The sequence below is a fragment of the Euprymna scolopes genome, chromosome 2 (assembly GCF_053919585.1).
Source record: "Euprymna scolopes isolate OS-2025 chromosome 2, ASM5391958v1, whole genome shotgun sequence".
NCBI lineage: Eukaryota > Metazoa > Mollusca > Cephalopoda > Sepiida > Sepiolidae > Euprymna > Euprymna scolopes.
Genome location: NC_136483.1, coordinates 127,954,358 through 127,975,912, shown reverse-complemented (window position 1 = coordinate 127,975,912; position 21,555 = coordinate 127,954,358). Strand labels below are relative to the sequence as shown.

General features: G+C 31.1%; 1 protein-coding gene across 4 annotated transcripts in view; it reads right to left on the bottom strand.

Moving 5' to 3' along the window:
• LOC145295994 (hydrocephalus-inducing protein-like) overlaps window positions 1-21,555 on the bottom strand; it is an 865,028-nt gene that overhangs the window by 546,851 nt on the left and 296,622 nt on the right. For all 4 annotated transcript variants that reach the window (XM_080141978.1, XM_080141990.1, XM_080142009.1 and 1 more), the window contains exons 19-21: window positions 20,714-20,823; window positions 12,552-12,702; window positions 9,538-9,672 (exon numbers count right to left, since the gene is read on the bottom strand). In XM_080141978.1, the coding sequence (XP_079998104.1) occupies window positions 9,538-9,672; window positions 12,552-12,702; window positions 20,714-20,823 (396 nt within the window). The remainder of the gene's footprint in view (window positions 1-9,537; window positions 9,673-12,551; window positions 12,703-20,713; window positions 20,824-21,555) is intronic.

Sequence of the window (21,555 nt, the reverse complement as noted above, 5' to 3'; positions counted from 1 at the left end):
CCCTGAACTCTAGGCTAGAGATACAAGGAGGATTAAAAAGGAAAAGACTTAAAAAATGTCAAAACTTTATAAAAAGAAAATATTAAAGCTAAATTTTATCCAAAAATTTAGCTTAGGGGAAGGAGATGTAATGAATATGAGTACATCCAGGTTCTTCCTCTTTACAAGAACATGATTGGCTGGTTAATTCATAATTACCGATCGGTAGAGCCATCTGTGAAAGAAGTCAAAAGGTACGCCACAAGCCCAACACTAGAAATACTAGCTTCAAACACAAACATTTGTTCAGTTAGGTGACTATTGCGACCCAAGGAAAGGGTCTTTAAGGAAAGCATAAACAGGATTTTAGGTAGAAAAAATATATTGCACAAAAAAAGTAAATATAAGAGGGTGGTTGGCATTTTTGACAGTTAGTTTGTAGTGTTGTGTAAGGTCGAGATATTCCCCCCCCCATGGTTTTTATAGTGATTAGTAGAGTCCATTATGAGCAAATGGCTGTCCCCATAACATCCACTTCCCAAGCCTTTACTTCGCAAGTGGTACTTGGTACCTTTTTGTTTTTTGTTTTTGTAGATTGTAAAAATATCTATTGATAGGATGATCCGTTTTTTGTTGTGGGTTTATATGAATCTTTATTATTAGATGACTTGAGCTTTAAACACAATGCCAAGATAGAATGCCCACCAATATAAAAAATAAAGATTCAGTTTTTTTTTTATAGTGTCTACCATTCAAAAGCAAGTGTATCTCTGCCAACAGTTCAAAAATGCCAAGGGACAATTAGAAAGAAAAAACCCCAAAAAACTTTATGCTCTCAATTGTTAACAATAACAGAACTACTTGATCCATTGGAACATGTAAAACTATCATTTAAGGAAACTCTGATAAATAGCCTTGGGCAAAAATGTCTGAATAGAAGTTTAAATGTTGTATCCCTATACAAGGTTTCATATTTGAGGATCTGTTGTTATGGATTCTGTTTGATTTCGTTTTTTTTTTTTAATTTTTTATTTACAAAGGAGTCACGTCGTATCAAAGCCTGGAGGCATCTCGAGGATAAGGGTTAATGAGTGTACAGATAATAGCTTAGTAATCGCTAGTAGTTGAAATTTAGTATATTGGATTGCTTAAAAAGATGGCTGATCAAGAACTTGTTTATGTTGGACTTGAAGACAACCATATAATAGTCAGCTGGAAACCAGGTAAATGGAATAAAGTTCCACAGTCGGGCAGTTCTATGAAAGAAGCTTTGTTCATGGAATCCACGTTTAGGTTTAGGCACAAATAAAGAGTGGGAGAAATTATTGATAGTGGTTTCAGCTAGGCAAATGCTTTTCACAAAAGTTTGGTAACTCAGATAAGCACTTGCCATGAAAATAAAGATAGAGCAGAGACAGGCTAGCAACGTCGCTTCTGTAGGAAAGAGGTTGCAGGGAAGAGAAAAAGGCATCTCTTACTAGGCTACTGTGGGGAAAATAGAGAAGGCTTACCGCAAAAACATGCTCGGGTTTGCCTGTTGTGTGGGCTGAGAAAGAAAAACGAAAAGATTCAAGAGGTGATTGCAGTCTTTTAATGTCCACAGTCTAAAAACAGTTCTCGCAAAATCACATCTCTGTTGTGCGACTTGTCGGATTTCCTGTGTAGAGTGAACTTTGTTGTGCGACTCGTCAGACTTATCCTATTCAAGCTATTTTGGCTTTTTGTTATGTTATGGACAGGTTCAACCTAAAATTGATTCCAGAGTTCGATGGCTCCCTGCTGGCCCTACTGTAGTCGAGTGGTGGGAAAAGGCCGAGTGTGTCTGCAGGCTATGCCAAATAAAGGATCCAGCACTAGTCATCCCGCTGAGGCTCACCAAAGGAGCATATGCCATCTATCAGCAGCTCGGAGATGAACCAGGCCTGGAGAAGGTTAGACAGGCACTTTGCTATGGACCCTTTCGTTGCCTGGAGGCAGTTCACCGAACAAATGAGACGGTGGATGTGTACCTGGCCAATTTAAGGAAGCTGGCCGCGCCATTCAGTGGAATAAGCGACCAAATATTAGGATGCACCTTTCTGGCCGGAAAAACACCAGCCAACTGCTGCAAGCATCATCAAGGCTCAGTGAGCTGGGGCTGAACGAGTTGCTAGCCAGAGCTCGAAATATTCTAAAACACAATGCGGAGCCAGTTTCAGCAACTGCGGAAGCACCCGCACCGTGAACAGAAGATGCAAAGTGTTATAAATGTGGCGGGCCAAACCATTTTTCCAGAGACTGCTGAAGCGGTGTGAAGGACACACCTGACCAAGGGATGCAAAGACGCATATGTTGCTACCGGTGCAACAAGTTGAGTCAGGTAGTGAGAGTTGTCCGTGAAACGGGCAAGGGGAGTAAGCTATAGTGCCAATCTTCTCTCCAGATTGCTGGTAAACAAGGTGCTACCGGTGGTGAGTGTGTGCATCAATGGGTGTGAATGCTTCGTGTTTGTAGACATTGGGTGCACACAGACTGGCATGCTGTGATACATGGGACAGGATAAAGGTCTCGGTGCTGATGGTTGGCAGGGGCTCTCTAGCCTCTTGTGGAGTAAGCATCATCCATATGAGAATCGGCGATGGGCCTTCAGTAACCATGCGGTTATAGACAGTGAGATAATTGGTTACGACCTGCTATGGATGCTATCAAAGAATTGGGGGGCGTCCGGATTGATGATGAAGGTAGGGTATGTTTCACTGAAGCAGGTCTTGCACTGGGTGCAGCCATGGAGTTAGAGCAACCTGACTTTCATGCTTAATTCGACCAACGCACAAAGTCCTGGACGGTATCCTGTAAATGGTTGAACAAGCATCCGTCTGAGAAGTTGTACAGCAGAGTGCCAGAATATAAGATTCCCCCTGGAGCCCGTGCAGAATACAAAAGAAACGATTTGGATTGATAATGGGTGATTTGTTCCTTAGAAGGAATTGGGTCCCCCAAAGTGCCTGATCCGCTAATGGTGGTTGTCCAGCAAAACAAGCAGAAGGTGAGTCTGGTGCTTGACTATAGGGAACTGAACGAGTATGTGAACCCTTTTACAGCTCGCATGGACATATGTGCCAAGAAATTGAAAGAATGGTGGCAAATGGGATTTAATGTATCTGTGTTAGATTTTCACAAGGCCTATCTTCAAGTGCATCGATCACTGTGGCCTTATACCAAACCATACTTATATACACAACACAAAGATGACTCGATACTCTTAAAATTCCCAAATTGAACCCTCAATATTGTATGTAGTTTCAGAGAACATCCACAACCAGATTGGGGAGACAAAATTTCAGTAAGGTAAATTTTTAGTTTATGTCAGCATGAGAAGAATACCTACCCATGGATGTCCTACACAGTTTCGCAATTTTTCTGGAACTTATGTTTTGAGATCTAGCAAGCAGTATCCATTTTCATTTAACTCGCCTGTGTCACTGAATGAGCTGAGTGTCTCATGTGGCTTTCACAGCTCCAACAGTATTTGAGTTGGTTTTTTTTTTCTTTTTAATCCCTTACATCAAGTAGCTCCATGTTTTGTTTGGAGCGACTTCCATAACAAAGTTTCAGACTTGCATTCAAAGTTTTTCTTTCTTCTAAACTAATTGCTTTTTAAAGGATCTAGGGTTTAGTCTACCTTGCTATTCAACCTATAGCCGGGAGGAGAGGAACTGTGATACAAAAGCTCAACCAGGATTTAAACATTGCTGAGTCAATCATCTATGAAGTTACAACTGAACACAGAGATGTTCAGTTAAAGCATTCATATAAGATGCAAGCATTACAAAAACCTTGTCCAGTAAGGTGCCTGAAACATATATAAGAATGACTCAGAGGATTTTTAAACAGAGGATCTATGCACATAGATTTTTTTTTTTTTTTTTTTTACATAGGCATCACCACTTATCAAAGCCAAGAGGCCACTCGAGGATAAGGGGTTAAAGAGTGCACAATAGAAATGGGACAATACAGTAATCGTTAGTAATGGAGATTCGGTAAAATTGGAACGGCTCATCAAAAACTTATTTATGTTAGACTTGAAGACAACCATATTGTAGTCAGCTGGAAAGCAGAAAAACGGAAGACAATTCCATAGGCATGCAGTTCTAAGAAAGAAGATTTGCTCATGAAATCTACGCTTAGGTTTAGGCACAGATAAAGAGTGGGGGAAACTAGTGATAGTGTTTTCTGCTAGACAGGTGTTTCTTGTGAAAGTTTGGCGAGGGGGAACCATAGAATGGAGCTCAGCCGAGCACCTGCCATGAAAATAACGATAAAGCAGAGACAAACTCGCAGCATCTCTTCAGACTTGCAGGGAAGAGAAAAGGACTTCCCCCACAAGGCTACGAAGTCTATTTTGAACTAGAGTTCAAGGCAGGATAAATCCTTTCTAGCAGCTCCTGCCCAGATGTGGCAACAGTATTCCATCCTTGGACGTACCTGGCTCTTATATAGATAGAGAATTGCATCAGTAGTGAGATATCTACTGGATCGATAGAAGGATCCCACCATTTTTCCAGTTACCTTGGCAACGGATTTAATGTATGTGTTCCATTTAAGATCAGGAGTAAAGGTGGCCTCCCCAAGACGAGAGCCATTCATTTCAATTGATGCCAGATGGCATTTATCTCTCTTCCACAGTGATAAATGTGACACAAGGTCGAAAAGTGGGATTGGGATTAAGTAAGCACCCCTGAGGAGGAACACTCTGACCTGCATAAAGTACTTGGATCGCTCTATCGGCATTTCCTGGTAGGGGCACCTCAGGCGATTAGCAATAAACTAACCACTTCTCAGAAAGAGAAGGCAAAACTTGAAGAGTGAACCTCCTAGAACTTCACTGGACCAGCATCATATGGCAATCAACAAGGAAAATATTATATTTGTTCCAAAATAAAAAAAGGCATTCAGCCACGGCTCTAACCACATAGGTTTAGAATTGGAAGAAGACCAGTACCCTATTTAGCATCAAACAGAGTATATTAGAGCATTAACCAGCATACTCCCCTCTTTCAAATAAATGTAGCTTATATGGAAAAACTGAGAATTTTACAAGCAATCTCCAATCAATAAAGAATTATTTGAAGAAAAGAGCTGAAATTTTGAATTTATGTCTTTATAGGAGAAAATATCTCTTAAAGGATTGATTCATCTGCCAACCTCTTTGAGTGAATCAATAGACTCAGGTTTCTTGATTGACAATTTTTTTATAGAAATCATTCCAGACAAGGAATGAAGCCACTTATTGTAAAGAGCTAATAATAAATAAAGAAAGGTAAGCATTGCTAAGATAGCATATGCTTATTGACTTTAGTCTTGAAAAGACCAATGCTATAGGTAGTAGGAAAACTGTTTGCAGGGAGTTCCACAAGTTTGCAGTTTTTGGAAAGAAACTACTGGGATAAGAAGCTGTATTACAATGAGGTATCAAAATAGCAAATTCATCAAAACCAATAGATCAACGAATCAAACAAGCTGGAACAAAGGAAGAAAAATTCTGACAAACACATGCCATAATAGAAAAAAGACTAGAACTAGCAACATCACATTTGTGAGAGAACGGTTGCAGAGAGGAAGAAAGGATGGAGCCAATCAAATTACACATAAGTTTCAAGATCACCCGATCAAGAACACTCAAATGAGACAGAGATTCACTAGCTCAAATATGACAACAATACTCCATACATGGTCTTATAGTAGTTTTGTAGAGATAGAGAATAGCCTTGGGTGTGATAAATTATTTAGAGTGATAAAGAGAACTGCCTTTATGAGAAGAAAAAAACCCAATAGATTTAATATATTTGAATTCCAAGAAAGATTTGATGAAAAAGAAGGGCCAAGAAGTTTCAGAGTCGATTTCTTCTCAAGAGCAAAATCATCGATGAGAATTTTAAGAAGAAAAGAGACATGCCTACGATTAGAAGACACAAGCTGACTTTTAGCTGGATTAAATAAAGCCATTTCTTATCTGAAATCTATAACTGAACTCGAGTATTAGCTGCATATTTCAACTAACCCAAGAGAGATGGTCAAGAAGTAATATAAAAATAAATATATGGATATACTCCTCACTTTCCTTCAGAAAATGTAAATATTATTGCTGCAGCTCAGATGATATACATTTCACACAAAAACGTGAGTTAATTTGTGTAGCCAGTTTCAATACTTACATAAAGTAGATTTATAAGATTTTACTTTGAAAATACATTCTATCAATATATTTATACTTGTGTAATTTATATATATATAAAGTTAAGATTTTTTCTTGCTCTGACATTGAGATTGAAAGACTATTTTTTCTATTTAAAAATTGTTGTTTAGTTTTCTCCCACTGCCAGAACTTAGACATCAAGGTCGGAAAGTGGGATGAGAAGCCAGCACCCCCGAAGAAGGGCACTCTGATCTGCGAACAGTGCCTGGGCTGCACCATTGGCATTCCCCAGTAAGGACACCTCAGGTGGTTGCAATAAATCAACCCCTTCTCAAAGAGAGAAGGCAAGGCTTGGGAAATGGACCTCCTAGAACTACACAGAACTAAACTCCCACCACAAAATCAATAGGGACCGAATCATTACAAGAATAGTTTAATTTCTGTTGATTTTGGTAACCCAGGATAAAAACCCTAGCCGAGTTCTTTTTAAAAATTATTAAAATGAAATTCTTAATATACTCAGTCATGGATATGTGAACAATTTCATGAAGGTTAACTAATTTGTATATTCCTTTGAAACAGATTTCGGGTTTTGCAGTTGCATACAAAATCTGAAATGCTTCCTACTGTGGTAAACGCACCACGCCTAATTATACATTGCTTATTTACAATTTATTTCTAAACATTATTACACTAGGAAAAAAACCAAAAACGATTCTCTCCTTTTCTTGGTGATTCCTTTTCTTTCCTTTTTTTTATCAACATCTATTATATCATTTCCTTTTCCTTTAGTTTCGTTCCGTTCGATGATTTCTTTTTCTGTTTCAGCTTTTCCAATTACAGAGTTAAATATTTATTTTCTGGTTATCACATTACAAAATGTAAACTGTCAAATTTACATGGACAGCTATTACGACCAAATCAATCTCAATTAGTAACAAATCAATTTACGAATGATTTAAAATATATACCCACTCGGATTGAAAACTATTACATTTAAAAATGTAAGTAATGCATTTCTAGATGCATCTCTACAAACCTCAGTTCTGGTTTACTGCGTTTCGTATGCTTTCATTTAATTTCTTTCATGTTCCCATTTTTCCAATTTCATTACGATTGTAAACATCGTTACGATATAACTCAAAGTAATATGAATTTCGATACTGATGCTGTTTTTATCACTAACAAGGTGTGTCCTTTTTTGTAATATTTACTTCAATATCTGAAGACTTTGAATACCGAAACAAAACCAAAACATTGATCGTATAATAATTTATCAAAATATAATTGGACAAACATTTAACAAAAAAATTGCATAAAAAACTTATAATTTTAATACAACAATTTCGTCATGAAAGCAATATTGAATTTTTATAAATTAGTTTTTTTTTATTTTCTTTATTGTTAACTTGGGAAGGTCAACAACAAATCAATCGAAATGATTGTTTTTTTCTTTTTATAATGAGGAAGTGGGTTTTTTTTTTGTTTTTTTTTTATTTTGGGTTTTAACTGCAATTGTTCTCTAGTTAATATTTTCTGTTATTTATTTCATACTTCGGTCGTAACTTTATTTTTTTTAACGTGTACAAACACTTTTTTTTTCCTTTGGGAAAATTTAGTTTTGTCCTTAATCTTTAAATTCCTATTTCAGTCACCTAAATTAGTGTGACAGGAGTTTAGGAATTTATTACCAAACCTAAATATTATTTATAATTAAATATTATGCATTTTAATAAAACAATTTGGTAATGAAAACAACATTTTTTCTTTTATTTTTCGAACAAATGAATAATTGGAAACGTTATTTTGAATTAAAGCAACTTTGAAAGGTCAACAACAAATTAATTTAAATGATTGTTTTTTTTTCTTTTTTTAACAGGGAACTGGGTTATTTATTTATTTATTTATTTTTGGTTTGAACAGTTTAAATTTTGGGTTATTTATTCCCTGCTTCGGCCATAGTCTAACCAGGATTTGCACAGAATGTGCATTAAATAAAATGGCGTCTTCAATTTCGGCAATAAAGTGTACAAGCACCGTTATTCTTTGGAGTATATTCGTTGGGGGGGGGCACAATTTAAAATAAATAAAAAAAACGGAGCGAAATTTAAGTTTCTCTTCCATTTTTACGACAACCGAACAAATAAAAGGGATTGATTTACTAGGATTTTTATTAGAAGCTGAGCACTTATTAAAATTATTTTATTGTTGAATTTTTCACATTTTCGTTACATTTGTTAATTGGCAATCGCTGATAGCCCACTGCAAACATAAGAATGGTACTCATGCAGAATTTGACACCACTCCCTGACTCCATTTATGATTAGGCAATTACCAGATTCAACAGAGCATTGTTTAAATGTTGAAACACTAAATCAACATTTTATTTACTTTTTGCATAATTAATTAATTAATGATGGGAGTATTTTTTCTGTTTATTTTCTTAACATCTGTTGACAAAAAATAATTTTTACATTTTCTTGAAAAAACAAAAAAATTTTCTCTACTTTCACCTAACTATTTACACTGTTTATATAAAGCATTCATCTTTTTTTTTATAATAAAAATTCTGTTTGCAAAAAGAAACGTTTACTGGCAATTTTCTTTAAAAAAAAAAAATGCAAGTTTTCCTGAAAACAAAAAAACAAAAAAGCCTTTCCCTTAACAATTTATGGTAAAAAAGGAATCTTTTTTTTTTTTTTTTTGAGGAAACAAAATTGCAGAAAATATTAAAAGTAAATAAACAATACAAAATGCAATTTTTCATGAGGAATGTGTTCCATGTTAACAAACTGAGCCACAGCAACGCGTGGCCAGGTACAGCTAGTATATATATAAAAGTAACTTTGTCTATGTTTTTGCAAAACTTCTCTACCAAACTCTGAATATTTGATCTACAAACTTGAAACTTGATACATAGGAATTTGAACCTCGAGAAAACTTTCGATTTAGTTTTTAGTGTGTACAAATAGCTGCTAAGAGGTCAAAATTTAAAAAAATGACAGAAGTAAATTGACTAACTTTTGATACTGCATAGATATACATTTTTAGCTTGAACACACTTAATTTTTAGTTTCTTTTATCCATCTAGCAATAGCTCCAAATGGTAATGACGAATGCAGAAGTATTAAATAACGACTATGACTGGAGCGCTGAATGTTTTGGTTTTGATTTCCAACTGATGGAATTGAAGACATTTTCCTTTAACTTTTGAAATCATTAGTATATATATATATCTATATCTATATCTATATATATATATATATATATATATATATATATATAGAGAGAGAGAGAGAGAGAGAGTGAGAGAGAGAGAGAAATGATAGAAAGATAGTGCATGATTATAAATACTTTAAAAAGAAGCAAAAATATCTCCTTACAATTTCAGAGAGAACTTGTCCGTCGTATTCGATTCTGAATGGTTCTGGAAGTGAACAGCTGACAGTAAGGGGTAAAACGGTAGCATTGGTCAATACAAACTCATGATATTGGTTCTCAAGTTCAAGTTCTGGAGTCTGAAAATGAAAAGTGTTCATGATAAAAAGATTATATTAAGTTGATACTCATAACCATTTTTTCCTTTAAAATGATTTACTTTATTATGAATCATTAAAAGAACGGTAGTTTTACTTATAAATAGCCGGAATTGTAGAGAAGAATTCATGCCTTTTCCAAATTTTAGTTATGTTCAATATATCTTAACTGTAATATCTTGGACTTTGTTTGAGCAAACTAAGCACAGAATAAAAAGGAAGAAAAAGAAAGAAAAAACACAAATATGTTTTCAATCTGTGTAAGAGTTTAACTGATTTGTTTTTTCCTAGCATTCTTTATTTCCAGAATAATATCAATGCTTATGACCAGTAGCTTTCTTAACTTCTGATCTGCAACAGAGAGGTACTCTACTGGGATTAAGTCAACATTATTTCCTTTTGACTGGACATTAATCCTTTTTGTCTTTAGTAAAACCATGAACATCTATGTGTGTGCATTATCATATGTATGAGAAGAATATGCAAGGGGACAGTTCATTTTGTTTATTATTACTGTAGACACAGGATAGAAATAATCTTGAAACTGTCTATAAGTATGTTAACATAGTGTACTTGTTTATTGGTGGGGAGGGATCATTTATTTAATAATTTAACCTTTCATTTATTTTCATTATTTTTTTATTAATTCCTTAAAATTTAATTGGAGGAAGTCGTTTCTTGCAACAAATTGCTTCTTACTGGCAGTGGGCTGTGTCTTGGTGCTATGGTTAGACTTCAGAGGCTTTTCTGATTGTGGATGTGAGTGGTATTCATATTTCAAGTTTGATTCTGACTCTACACTTTCTCCAGGAAAATTGTCTGGATTTATCTGTTTGAAGAGAGAGTTCTGTGTAATTTGGTAACCTTATCTATATACTGTCACCATGCTACTCATCTTTTCTTTTTTTTTCTTTAATGATTGTAAAATATTTGAGGTTAAAAGATAAACATAATTTGTTTAGGTGCTTCTATCTGATAAGTACTTTATCCCACAGATAGGGTGGAGAGAATTTTTGTCCATCTTTTTTTGTCTACAGAGGCTTTCATTTTTTTCCTTTCCTCATGCATTATTCTCTCCTATGTTGGTATGAATGAACATCGCTTGTTTAGATAGATATGTACATATCTGAGTCACTATTGCTGATCTGTACTGCAAACTGACATATGTGTGTCCAGAAACTATGTTGACACTAGCTAAGTTTAAGACAAAAGTTACTAGGCAGTTATTGACAGAAATGGGGGTTGTGGATGGTTCCAACACAAATTCATTACTCAAAAGGGACACAGTTTCATTACGGTACAAGTAAAAATATTTGTCTTAACAGCTTGAAATTGCAGACTTGAGCAAAGTGGTTGGTTTGCCATGTCTTGTCTTCCATGTGGTTGGGGTTTGGCTAACATAGTGGCTACTATTTTGTGCATATATGAGATGACGTTTGGTGTTTCTATTATTTCACGTTTTGATTTGTGGCTTTTATTGTTGCTGTAGAATGAAACCTCTCTTTATTCGATGTTTGCAGATCATGTATGAGCAAGTTCAATGACTCTGGCTCAGATAGTATTTGTTTGATAGTAGAATTATCTTTTAGTGCCTTCTCTAAACTTAAAGGATAAACGTTCTTGCAATATCTGATATGATATGAATCCAATATTTTGTCTGGATTTTTCATTGCACATCAAAATTTGAAAATTTCATATAATGTATTTTTCTGAAGTTTGAAATGGTTAGTCAGTGACTTTTTCACTATTTCATGCTGATTTGTCATTATTATCCCATGTTCTACTTAAGTGGTTGGATTGCTTGTGAAAAATATAAAAATTTCTCATTTTCATGTCATAGAGTCACTTTTTTTTGGGGGGGGGGGTGATATCTAAAACAATAAACACTTTTTTATGAATTTATCTATTTACATTTGCCAGTGAATGCGAATTGTATTTTGATTAGCATGGAAGCTGAAAGTAGGGAAAATGGGCAAATTACTACTTTTCTCTTATGTCAATTTTTTTGTGTTATGAGAACATGAACTCATCACTAAATTCTCATCATCTGATGTAGTGTCTTAGATTCGGTTTATGAGACTAAGAACAAGATAAAAAGAAAAGACAAAAGATGAAGAGATACATACATGTTTTCAATCTGTGTGGAAGTTAAAATTATTTGTTTTTCCTGAACATTTTTGTTTTCTAGAATAATAGCAACATGTATGACTGTTATTTTGCTGAACTTCAATTTGTAAAAGAGAAGTAATTTGTTGAGATTAAGTCAAAGTTATTTCACTTAGATATATTTTTCACTTTATTTCCACCTCAGCATTCACCATTAACTAGACGACTTTCATAGGTTTTCAGGTATGCTGAAAACGAATATCACATTTAAATTTAGGGCAGACAAGTAGTTTTCTAGATATTAAGACCTTTATTATGCAATGTAATCCATTATGTTTTTACTGGAGGTCAGGTGTTTTCCTAACTGAAAAGTACTACTACGTGTTACAAAGTACTCCCTTCTCCCAATGTTAAGAATGGCCAACGCCACTGACATGTATTAAGTAATACATTGGAAAAAAATGTCTTAATATCCAGAAAACTATTTGTCTGCACAAAATTTAAATGTGATGTTCGTTTTCAGCAAACATGAAAACCTATGAAAGTCATCATTTTAAAGATGAGTGTTAAGGTGGAAAGAAAGTAAAAATTTATCCATTTGAATGTTTAAACAGCCAATGTTGAGTACATCTGCTAGTATCGATTCTTGAAGAACATGGAAAAGAATGCTAAATTACTACAAGCGCCACAAAGATTTCAATGGAAATGAAAATAAATTATGATAAACTAAAAATTTGAAACATTTCTTTTTTTACCTTATCCACCCTGAAGACAATATTTGTGGAAGAGAAACTAAGTAAAGGGTTGATAAACAATGCCTGCACGTTCACTTTCATCAACAATTTCTTCCCGCCTTGTTTCCCAATAATGGAGTAACAATAAAGTTCTTCGTTCACTTTCGTTGGGCTAAAATTAAAAACAAGAAATCAAAAGAAACTTCATACACAAACACATTTACATTTTTATTAAACAAGAAAAAGTATTTTTAAGATAATTATTTAGTGATGAAATTATTTAGACAAATTGAAGCTTGGCAGACCAATGCACAAAGCGACAAAAAGAGAGATCCTATTAATATATGTTGGGTCTTTTACAACAATTATGACTACAAAAATATTTTATAAACTGTTTTTTTATTTAATTGGAATTCATTAAGATGAGTATTATTTATTAATTTCATTTATAAATTTTATTTATTGATTTTATTTATTAATTATATTTATTAATTTTTATTTATTAATTTTATTTATTAATTTTTATTTATTAATTTTATTTATTAATTTTATTTATTGATTTTATTTATTGATTTTATTTATTAATTTTATTTATTGATTATATTTATTAATTTTTATTTATTAATTTTTATTTATTAATATTATTTATTAATTTTATTGATTGATTTTATTTATTGATTTTATTTATTAATTTTATTTATTAATTTTATTTATTGATTTTATTTATTGATTTTATTGATTAATTTTATTTATTGATTTTATTGATTTTATTTATTGATTTTATTTATTAATTTTATTTATTGATTTTATTGATTGATTTTATTTATTGATTTTATTTATTGATTTTATTTATTGATTTTATTTATTAATTTTATTTATTAATTTTATTTATTGATTATATTTATTGATTTTATTTATTGATTTTATTTATTGATTTTATATATTGATTTTATTTATTGATTTTATTTATTGATTTTATTTATTGATTTTATTTATTAATTTTATTTATTGATTTTATTTATTGATTTTATTGATTAATTTTATTTATTGATTTTATTGATTTTATTTATTAATTTTATTTATTGATTTTATTTATTGATTTTATTTATTAATTTTATTTATTAATTTTATTTATTGATTTTATTGATTAATTTTATTTATTGATTTTATTTATTGATTTTATTGATTAATTTTATTTATTAATTTTATTGATTTTATTTATTGATTTTATTTATTAATTTTATTTATTAATTTTATTTATTGATTTTATTTATTGATTTTATTTATTAATTTTATTTATTAATTTTATTTATTGATTTTATTGATTAATTTTATTTATTGATTTTATTTATTGATTTTATTGATTAATTTTATTTATTGATTTTATTGATTTTATTTATTGATTTTATTTATTAATTTTATTTATTAATTTTATTTATTGATTATATTTATTGATTTTATTTATTGATTTTATTTATTGATTTTATATATTGATTTTATTTATTGATTTTATTTATTGATTTTATTTATTGATTTTATTGATTAATTTTATTTATTGATTTTATTTATTGATTTTATTGATTAATTTTATTTATTGATTTTATTGATTTTATTTATTGATTTTATTTATTGATTTTATTTATTGATTTTATTTATTAATTTTATTTATTAATTTTATTTATTGATTTTATTTATTGATTTTATTTATTAATTTTATTCATTAATTTTATTTATTGATTTTATTTATTAATTTTATTTATTGATTTTATTTATTGATTTTATTGATTTTATTTATTGATTTTATTTATTAATTTTATTTATTGATTTTATTTATTGATTTTATTTATTGATTTTATTTATTGATTTTATTTATTGATTTTATATAATAATTTTATTTATTAATTTTATATATTGATTTTATTTATTGATTTTATTTATTAATTTTATTTATTGATTATATTTATTGATTTTATTTATTGATTTTATTTATTGATTTTATTTATTAATTTTATTTATTAATTTTATTTATTAATTTTATTTATTAATTTTATTTATTAATTTTATTTATTGATTATATTTATTGATTTTATTTATTGATTTTATTTATTGATTTTATTTATTGATTTTATTTATTGATTTTATTTATTAATTTTATTTATTGATTTTATTTATTGATTATATTTATTGATTTTATTTATTGATTTTATTTATTGATTTTATTTATTGATTTTATTTATTGATTTTATTTATTGATTATATTTATTGATTTTATTTATTGATTTTATTTATTGATTTTATTTATTGATTTTATTTATTGATTTTATTTATTGATTTTATTTATTAATTTTATTTATTAATTTTATTTATTGATTTTATTTATTAATTTTATTTATTGATTTTATTTATTGATTTTATTTATTAATTTTATTTATTGATTTTATTGATTTTATTTATTGATTTTATTTATTAATTTTATTTATTAATTTTATTTAGTAATTTTTATTTATTAATTTTAATTTATTAATTTTATTTATTAATTTTATTTATTAATTTAATTGATTGATTTTATTTATTGATTTTATTTATTGATTTTATTGATTTTATTTATTGATTTTTATTTATTAATTTTATTTATTAATTTTTATTTATTAATTTTTATTTATTAATTTTTATTTATTAATTTTATTTATTGATTTTATTTATTGATTTTTATTTATTAATTTTATTTATTAATTTTTATTTATTAATTTTTATTTATTAATTTTATTTATTAATTTTTATTTATTAATTTTATTTATTAATTTTATTTATTGATTTTATTTATTAATTTTATTTATTAATTTTTATTTATTAATTTTATTTATTAATTTTTATTTATTTTATTTATTAATTTTTATTTATTATTTTTATTTATTAATTTTATTTATTAATTTTATTTATTGATTTTATTTATTAATTTTATTTATTAATTTTATTTATTGATTTTCTTTATTAATTTTATTTATTAATTTTATTTATTGCAGACTATTATCCTTATCTTTTATTAGTTGTTTCATGAGGTTGCGGCCAACTATTCCTCTGACCTTTCGTTGCTTAGTGGGGGATGCCCTTTTCTCTACCTTGCAACCTCTCTCCCACAGAAGAGACATTGCGAGCCTATCCTTATTTTATCGTTATTTCCATGGCAGGTGCTCGTCTGAGCTCCAATCTCTGGTCCCCCCTCGCCAATCTTTCACGAAAAACACCCGTCTAGCCGAATCCACTGTGAAAAATTTCCCCCACTCTTTATCTGTGCCTAAATCAAAACGTGGATTCCATGAACAAAGCTTCTTTCTTAGAACTGCATGCCTGTGGAACTCTGTTCCGTCTGCCTGCTTCCCACCTGACTACAACTTGGATGTGTTCAAGTCCAACGTTAACAAATTCCTAATGAACCCCCTCTTAAGTAAACACTTCATCAAATCTCCACACTAACGTAATGTACTTGCAATAACCCTTATCCCTGAATGGCTTCCGGGCCTTGATAAGTGGTGACCACTGTGTAAAAAAAAAAAAAAAAAGGTGGTAACCTCGACGGATAGGAACTCTGAATCTCGTGATTGCATTCACTGCAATTACTGCCTTCCATAGTTGTTGTCGTCTCACCACGTTTTGGCCAAGTAAGCCTTTGGCCAGGTTTGGGTAGGATTGAAACCACTATCTTCAGACAATTCTCACCTGGAACCGTAGAGATTCAACGTCTCTATCAACTGCGCCACGGGCCCCAAAGGGCGATCAAGGTTGAATTTTTTGGTCTTATAAATTCATGTTTATTTATATTCTGATCTTCCATGATCGGGTCCATACCGAATGGTATATATTATTCAATTGGAATTCATTGAGATGAGTATTATTTATTGACCACCTGATGAAAGCCAGAGGAATAGTTGGCCGAAACGTCGTAAAACAACGAATAAAAGGTGAGGATAATTGTCTGCAATAAATAAAGTTAATAGTTTTTTTATCGCTAATTTTATAGAGTGTAAATAATTTTATAGAGTGTAAATAATTTTATAGAGTGTGAATAATTTTATAGAGTGTGAATAATTTTATAGAGTGTAAATAATTTTATAGAGTGTAAATAATTTTATAGAGTGTAAATTGATTCAACTTTTTTAACTATTTCTGTCACATTAGATACAAACGAAACGTTTCTCATTTTTAAACAAAATTCAGTAATTTTTAAAACATACAATAATTGCCCAAGGACGATTGTCTTCTTTGACTTATATTTCAATTGAGAAGCAAATTCTTCTTGATTAAGAACAGAAAAAAATGACATAATATAAATGTCACTTGAAATTTATCTCCATGTCACTTGAAATTCTCCATATTCTCCATAATAAATGAAATGACTGCAGAAATTCCCCTTTCGAATATTACTTTATAACTTTCCAAACATGCATGCCATGTAAAATTACAACATGCCTTATCATTTCTCCATCGATCCGCGTAAATATCTTCCGATTTGAATCGCTACCATAAATTCCTACTTTCTTTCGGTTGAGACCATGTGAACTCAATAAGACCATCGATACAGTTCACAATGGAGAAAGAAAAAGATAACCAACTGGCCTTCCTTGATATACTCATATCACGCTCAGAGCATGGGTTTAAGATATCCGTATATCGCAAGCTTACCTTCACTGGACAATACCTTTACTTCAACTCCCATCACCCATACAGTATCAAACATGGAATTGCACGCTGCTTACAACATTGAGCAGAGACAATAAGTAGCGACACCATTACATACCACCAAGAAATGGTCAGGTTGAAGAATACCCTCTGTCGTAACAACTACCCCGATAGCATACTATCCACCAGACGTGTTAATAGTATAAGAGAGGAGAATTAAACCCAAAAACCTCCAACGGTCTGTCTACCATACATACGAGGCATCTCCGAAAAGATTCAGAGAATATGTGGCCCCTACAACATCAGGACGGTATTCAAGGGTGAGTCAACACTCAGACGACACCTGGTACGAGTGAAACCCCATGGAGGAAAACATGACCAAGAACTGCATATACTCTATCCCATACAGTTGCAGAAAGGTTTACAAGGGTGAAACATGCCGCCACCCTTAAAGTAAAGATGGAAGAACACTGAAAGGGGAGACGGAAAAATCGGGTATAGCCAACCATGTCTGGATGGAGAGGGGGGGGCATCGCCCCCTGTGGGATGAAGTAAAAATAATAAACAAAGAGACCCACTGGAAAGCGAGAAAACTTAAAGAAACAGCTCACATGCTCGGACATAACAACCTACTGAGCAAACCAAGCATAGAGCTGAATGCAATTTGGACACCTCTGATAGAGAGAGAAAACCTTGAATAACAACATAGGTTTAACATTAACAAAAACCAACTAAGAATTGTCCTAGTGACATATGGCCGAGTGGTCCTAGACGTTTACAGTTACCCAAGGGTGCTAAGTTCAATCCTGAACGAAGGCAGTGGAAAAGTAACATTCAAAACAGAGAATCAGCAACTATGTCCCAGAGCCTAGCTGGAGTCTGAACACGGTACCCCCATAATAATAATAAAGGGTTGGGTTCGAGACTCCTAACAAACGGTTCCCCAGTTCGTTACAAATCACCTGATGAAGGCCGGAGGGCAAAACGGCCGAAACGTTGTGACTATAACAACCAAGATGAGGAAGTCAGTCCGACAATCTCAATCAATGAAAACACCTCATCTCAAAAATACAGACAATTACTATGATTTTTGTTGTAATTACTTATATCAGAATGATTAAGGTTGCTACGATTTCGAAATAGAGGCATTTAAGAAAGAAAAAACACGATAGCAGAAGAGAAACAAAAGTTTAATGAAACCATGCGTTAACACTAAAACGCTGAATAATAAATTTTAGTTTCAAATAAAAAGTAGACTTGCATAAAATACTTCAATTCAGTTGTGATTAAAAAAACACACATAAGTAAATTTAACAATAACAAATAAAAACTTACATTTTGGGGAAAATAAAAGTAACTAAACCATAAATAATATTATATGAACAACAAACGTTCGCATAATTGACGAACATAATTTAAAAAAATTGATTAAAATATCTAATAGTACCAAGATTTCCTTTCAAAAAAATAATAGTAAATTAACTGATGTTATGAACCATAGGAGGGGGAGGCAGTCTTGAATTATTATGGACTTTCATCTAACAATTAAATATACATTGAAGTTACTGTGCAATTTTAGGCTATTTTTTTTGGGAGGGGGGCTAGGAAAAAAAATGTAGTTTCTGTTCTGACACTAGACTGCATCTTTTCTGCCTTAGGTCATTGGCCTCAAAATCTTTCTAGATAGAATTTTTTTTTGTTGTTTCCCAACAGTAAAAAACGGCCTTGTCAATAATAATCTGCTGAAAATATTGAAAAAAACGAAAAGAACCTCTCCCAACCATATGGGCAATAATTTGATTTTGTGTCTCTATTTCCAATAGGGGGATCGATTTACTAGAACTTTGTATTAAAAATTGAGCACCCTTTAAAAATCTTTTTTTGCATTTGGGTTTGATTTGTTAGTTTGTAATCGCTAATAATCTGCTCAAAACATTGACAAAAGACAAAAAAAATTGTATTCTTGCAGAATTTGACTTGAATCCTCTAAATTTTCTATCAATTATGGCTCAGGCTCGACTGGCAAACACTGGATTAAGTTGAAACTGTAAATCAACATTTTTTTTTTGTTTTTTGTATGAAAAATGTTTTTTTTTTAAAATTATTTTTTGGGTGATGGAGCATATTTTTTCTGTTTCTTTTTTAACATTTGTTGACAAAAAATAGTTTGTAAATTTTCTTTAAAAAAACTTTTCTCTACTTTCACCTAACAATTTATAGTTTTCATAAAAAGTATTCATCTCAGGTGAAAAACTATTTTCTTTAATAATTAATTTCTACCTCATTGTTTTTTGCAAGTTTTGGATATTTTCATTATTGCAACATGGTAATTCAGTAGATACTATTGGTTTCACTTGAAAATCAATATTTCGATTTCCGAATTGTGCTACAATAATGAAGAAGAAGCAAAATGTTTATAAATATTCTCATTAATTACATTTGAAAGCAATATTTTTTCATTAATTACATTTGAAAGCAATATTTTCTCATTAATTACATTTGAAAGCAATATTTTTTCATTAATTACATTTGAAAGCAATATTTTCTCATTAATTACATTTGAAAGCAATATACTTTCTCCAAAAAAATTGTGCAAAAATAAGGATATTTATTTGAATAAAAAACCAACAGTTTGCCAAACTATTTCCTTTTTGTAAAACTTATCCTAACACATTTGTACTTTCTTTTCTCTTTGCTTTCTTCCTTCTGAATTATCATTGGTCTTTCACTTACTTTGTTGGTTTATTCTTTACCAATTTTTTTTTTAATTTTTCCATCGATTTATTATTGATGAAACACTATACTTCCATACAAAAAGAAAATTGGCTAAATTTTTAATTTACAAGATTTTCAGTGCATGTTCAAATACATGTCCATAGTAAAATTAAACCTTCATATTTTTCCTCTGTCAACCTCAAGAAGAACGGGTAGTAAACGTGCATTGAATGATTTCAATGGATATACCATTTTAATTTAAGATATTGCACTTCACGATTCGCTTGGGGTTTGCAATAACCGTTAACAAAGCTCAGGAACAATTTTTAAATTTGTGTAACTTATATCGACAACCTGATTGCTTCTTACATGGACAAGTATATGTTGTATGTTCTATAGTCAGAAAATCAGACAATCTCTAGATCTGCACAGAAAAAGGGACACCTCAAAATATTGTGTATCCACAAATATTGAGAACATAAACATAAGACACTCTTGCCTTTTTTGTTGTTCGTTTTCCATTTAAACAAACTGAGCTACAGCAATGTGTGGCCGGGTACAGCTAGTGTTTAAATAAAGTATGTGACATTTTAAAAATAAATGAAATGTGTCTATGTCTAATTTAAATGTAAGTGAAGAGTTCATTACTTATATGGCTGATTTTAGGAAGATTCAGGAGTCCAAAACATTTGACCCCCAATCCAAAATTTCTAATACCAATAACTGTGGCACATTATCATGGGATTTTCTTATTTCCAATATCAATCAATTTTATGAAAGGTTTTACTTACGCTTCAATAAATCCAATAAGATCAACTGGAATTGTTTCTCCCGGCATGAGTTTGAAACGATGAGGAAGGAAATGGAAGATTGAATTGGACTTTGTTAAAGAATTATCATCCTGTAATCAAAAAGAATTATTTGTAAAAATGTCAGGATGTAAAATTTTGTCCATTTTTTTAAGTTTGTAATTGAAAGAACAAGTTGAACATTCAGGGTTTCCCTCCACAAGTGAAAAATTTACTTTCACCATAATTAATGTTTGTGCAAAATTTTTTTAAAAACCCAAGGCATGGTTATTGACAAAAGTACGAACAAATGAATGAATGAATGATTCGGGGGCAATTTTACCTCTATAATGCCCCCTAGGTGTGTAACCAGTCACCATGACTAATGTTTATGCAAAAGTTTTTAAAAATCCAAGGCATGGTTATTGAGAAAAGTGCAAACAAACAAACAAACGAATGGGAGTTAATTACTAGGTCTAATTTTGAGAGACCAAAAATGGTCAGAATTTCTTCTCAATGTCACAATTTGTACCAACTCCTGTTAACAAACTGTAATTCACAGCACTCGCAACATCTAGGCTTTCTCTCAACTGTCAAAACCTCGACTCACTGTCCTTCCAATTCATCCTTCTTATAGCCACTATTTCCCTCATATGCCAATTAATGCCACATCCCGGAGGTGGGGAAACAATTCCCACACACCTGAAGTGACACCAGTCATCACAGCCGTCACAACAGATCATATCCTGATCACCTTGCGGGGAACTGCACACACGACAAAGCCAAATCACCTCTTCTTCCTGGGAAGGAGTCGATTGAAGGGAAACTGCACCATCGACCGATGC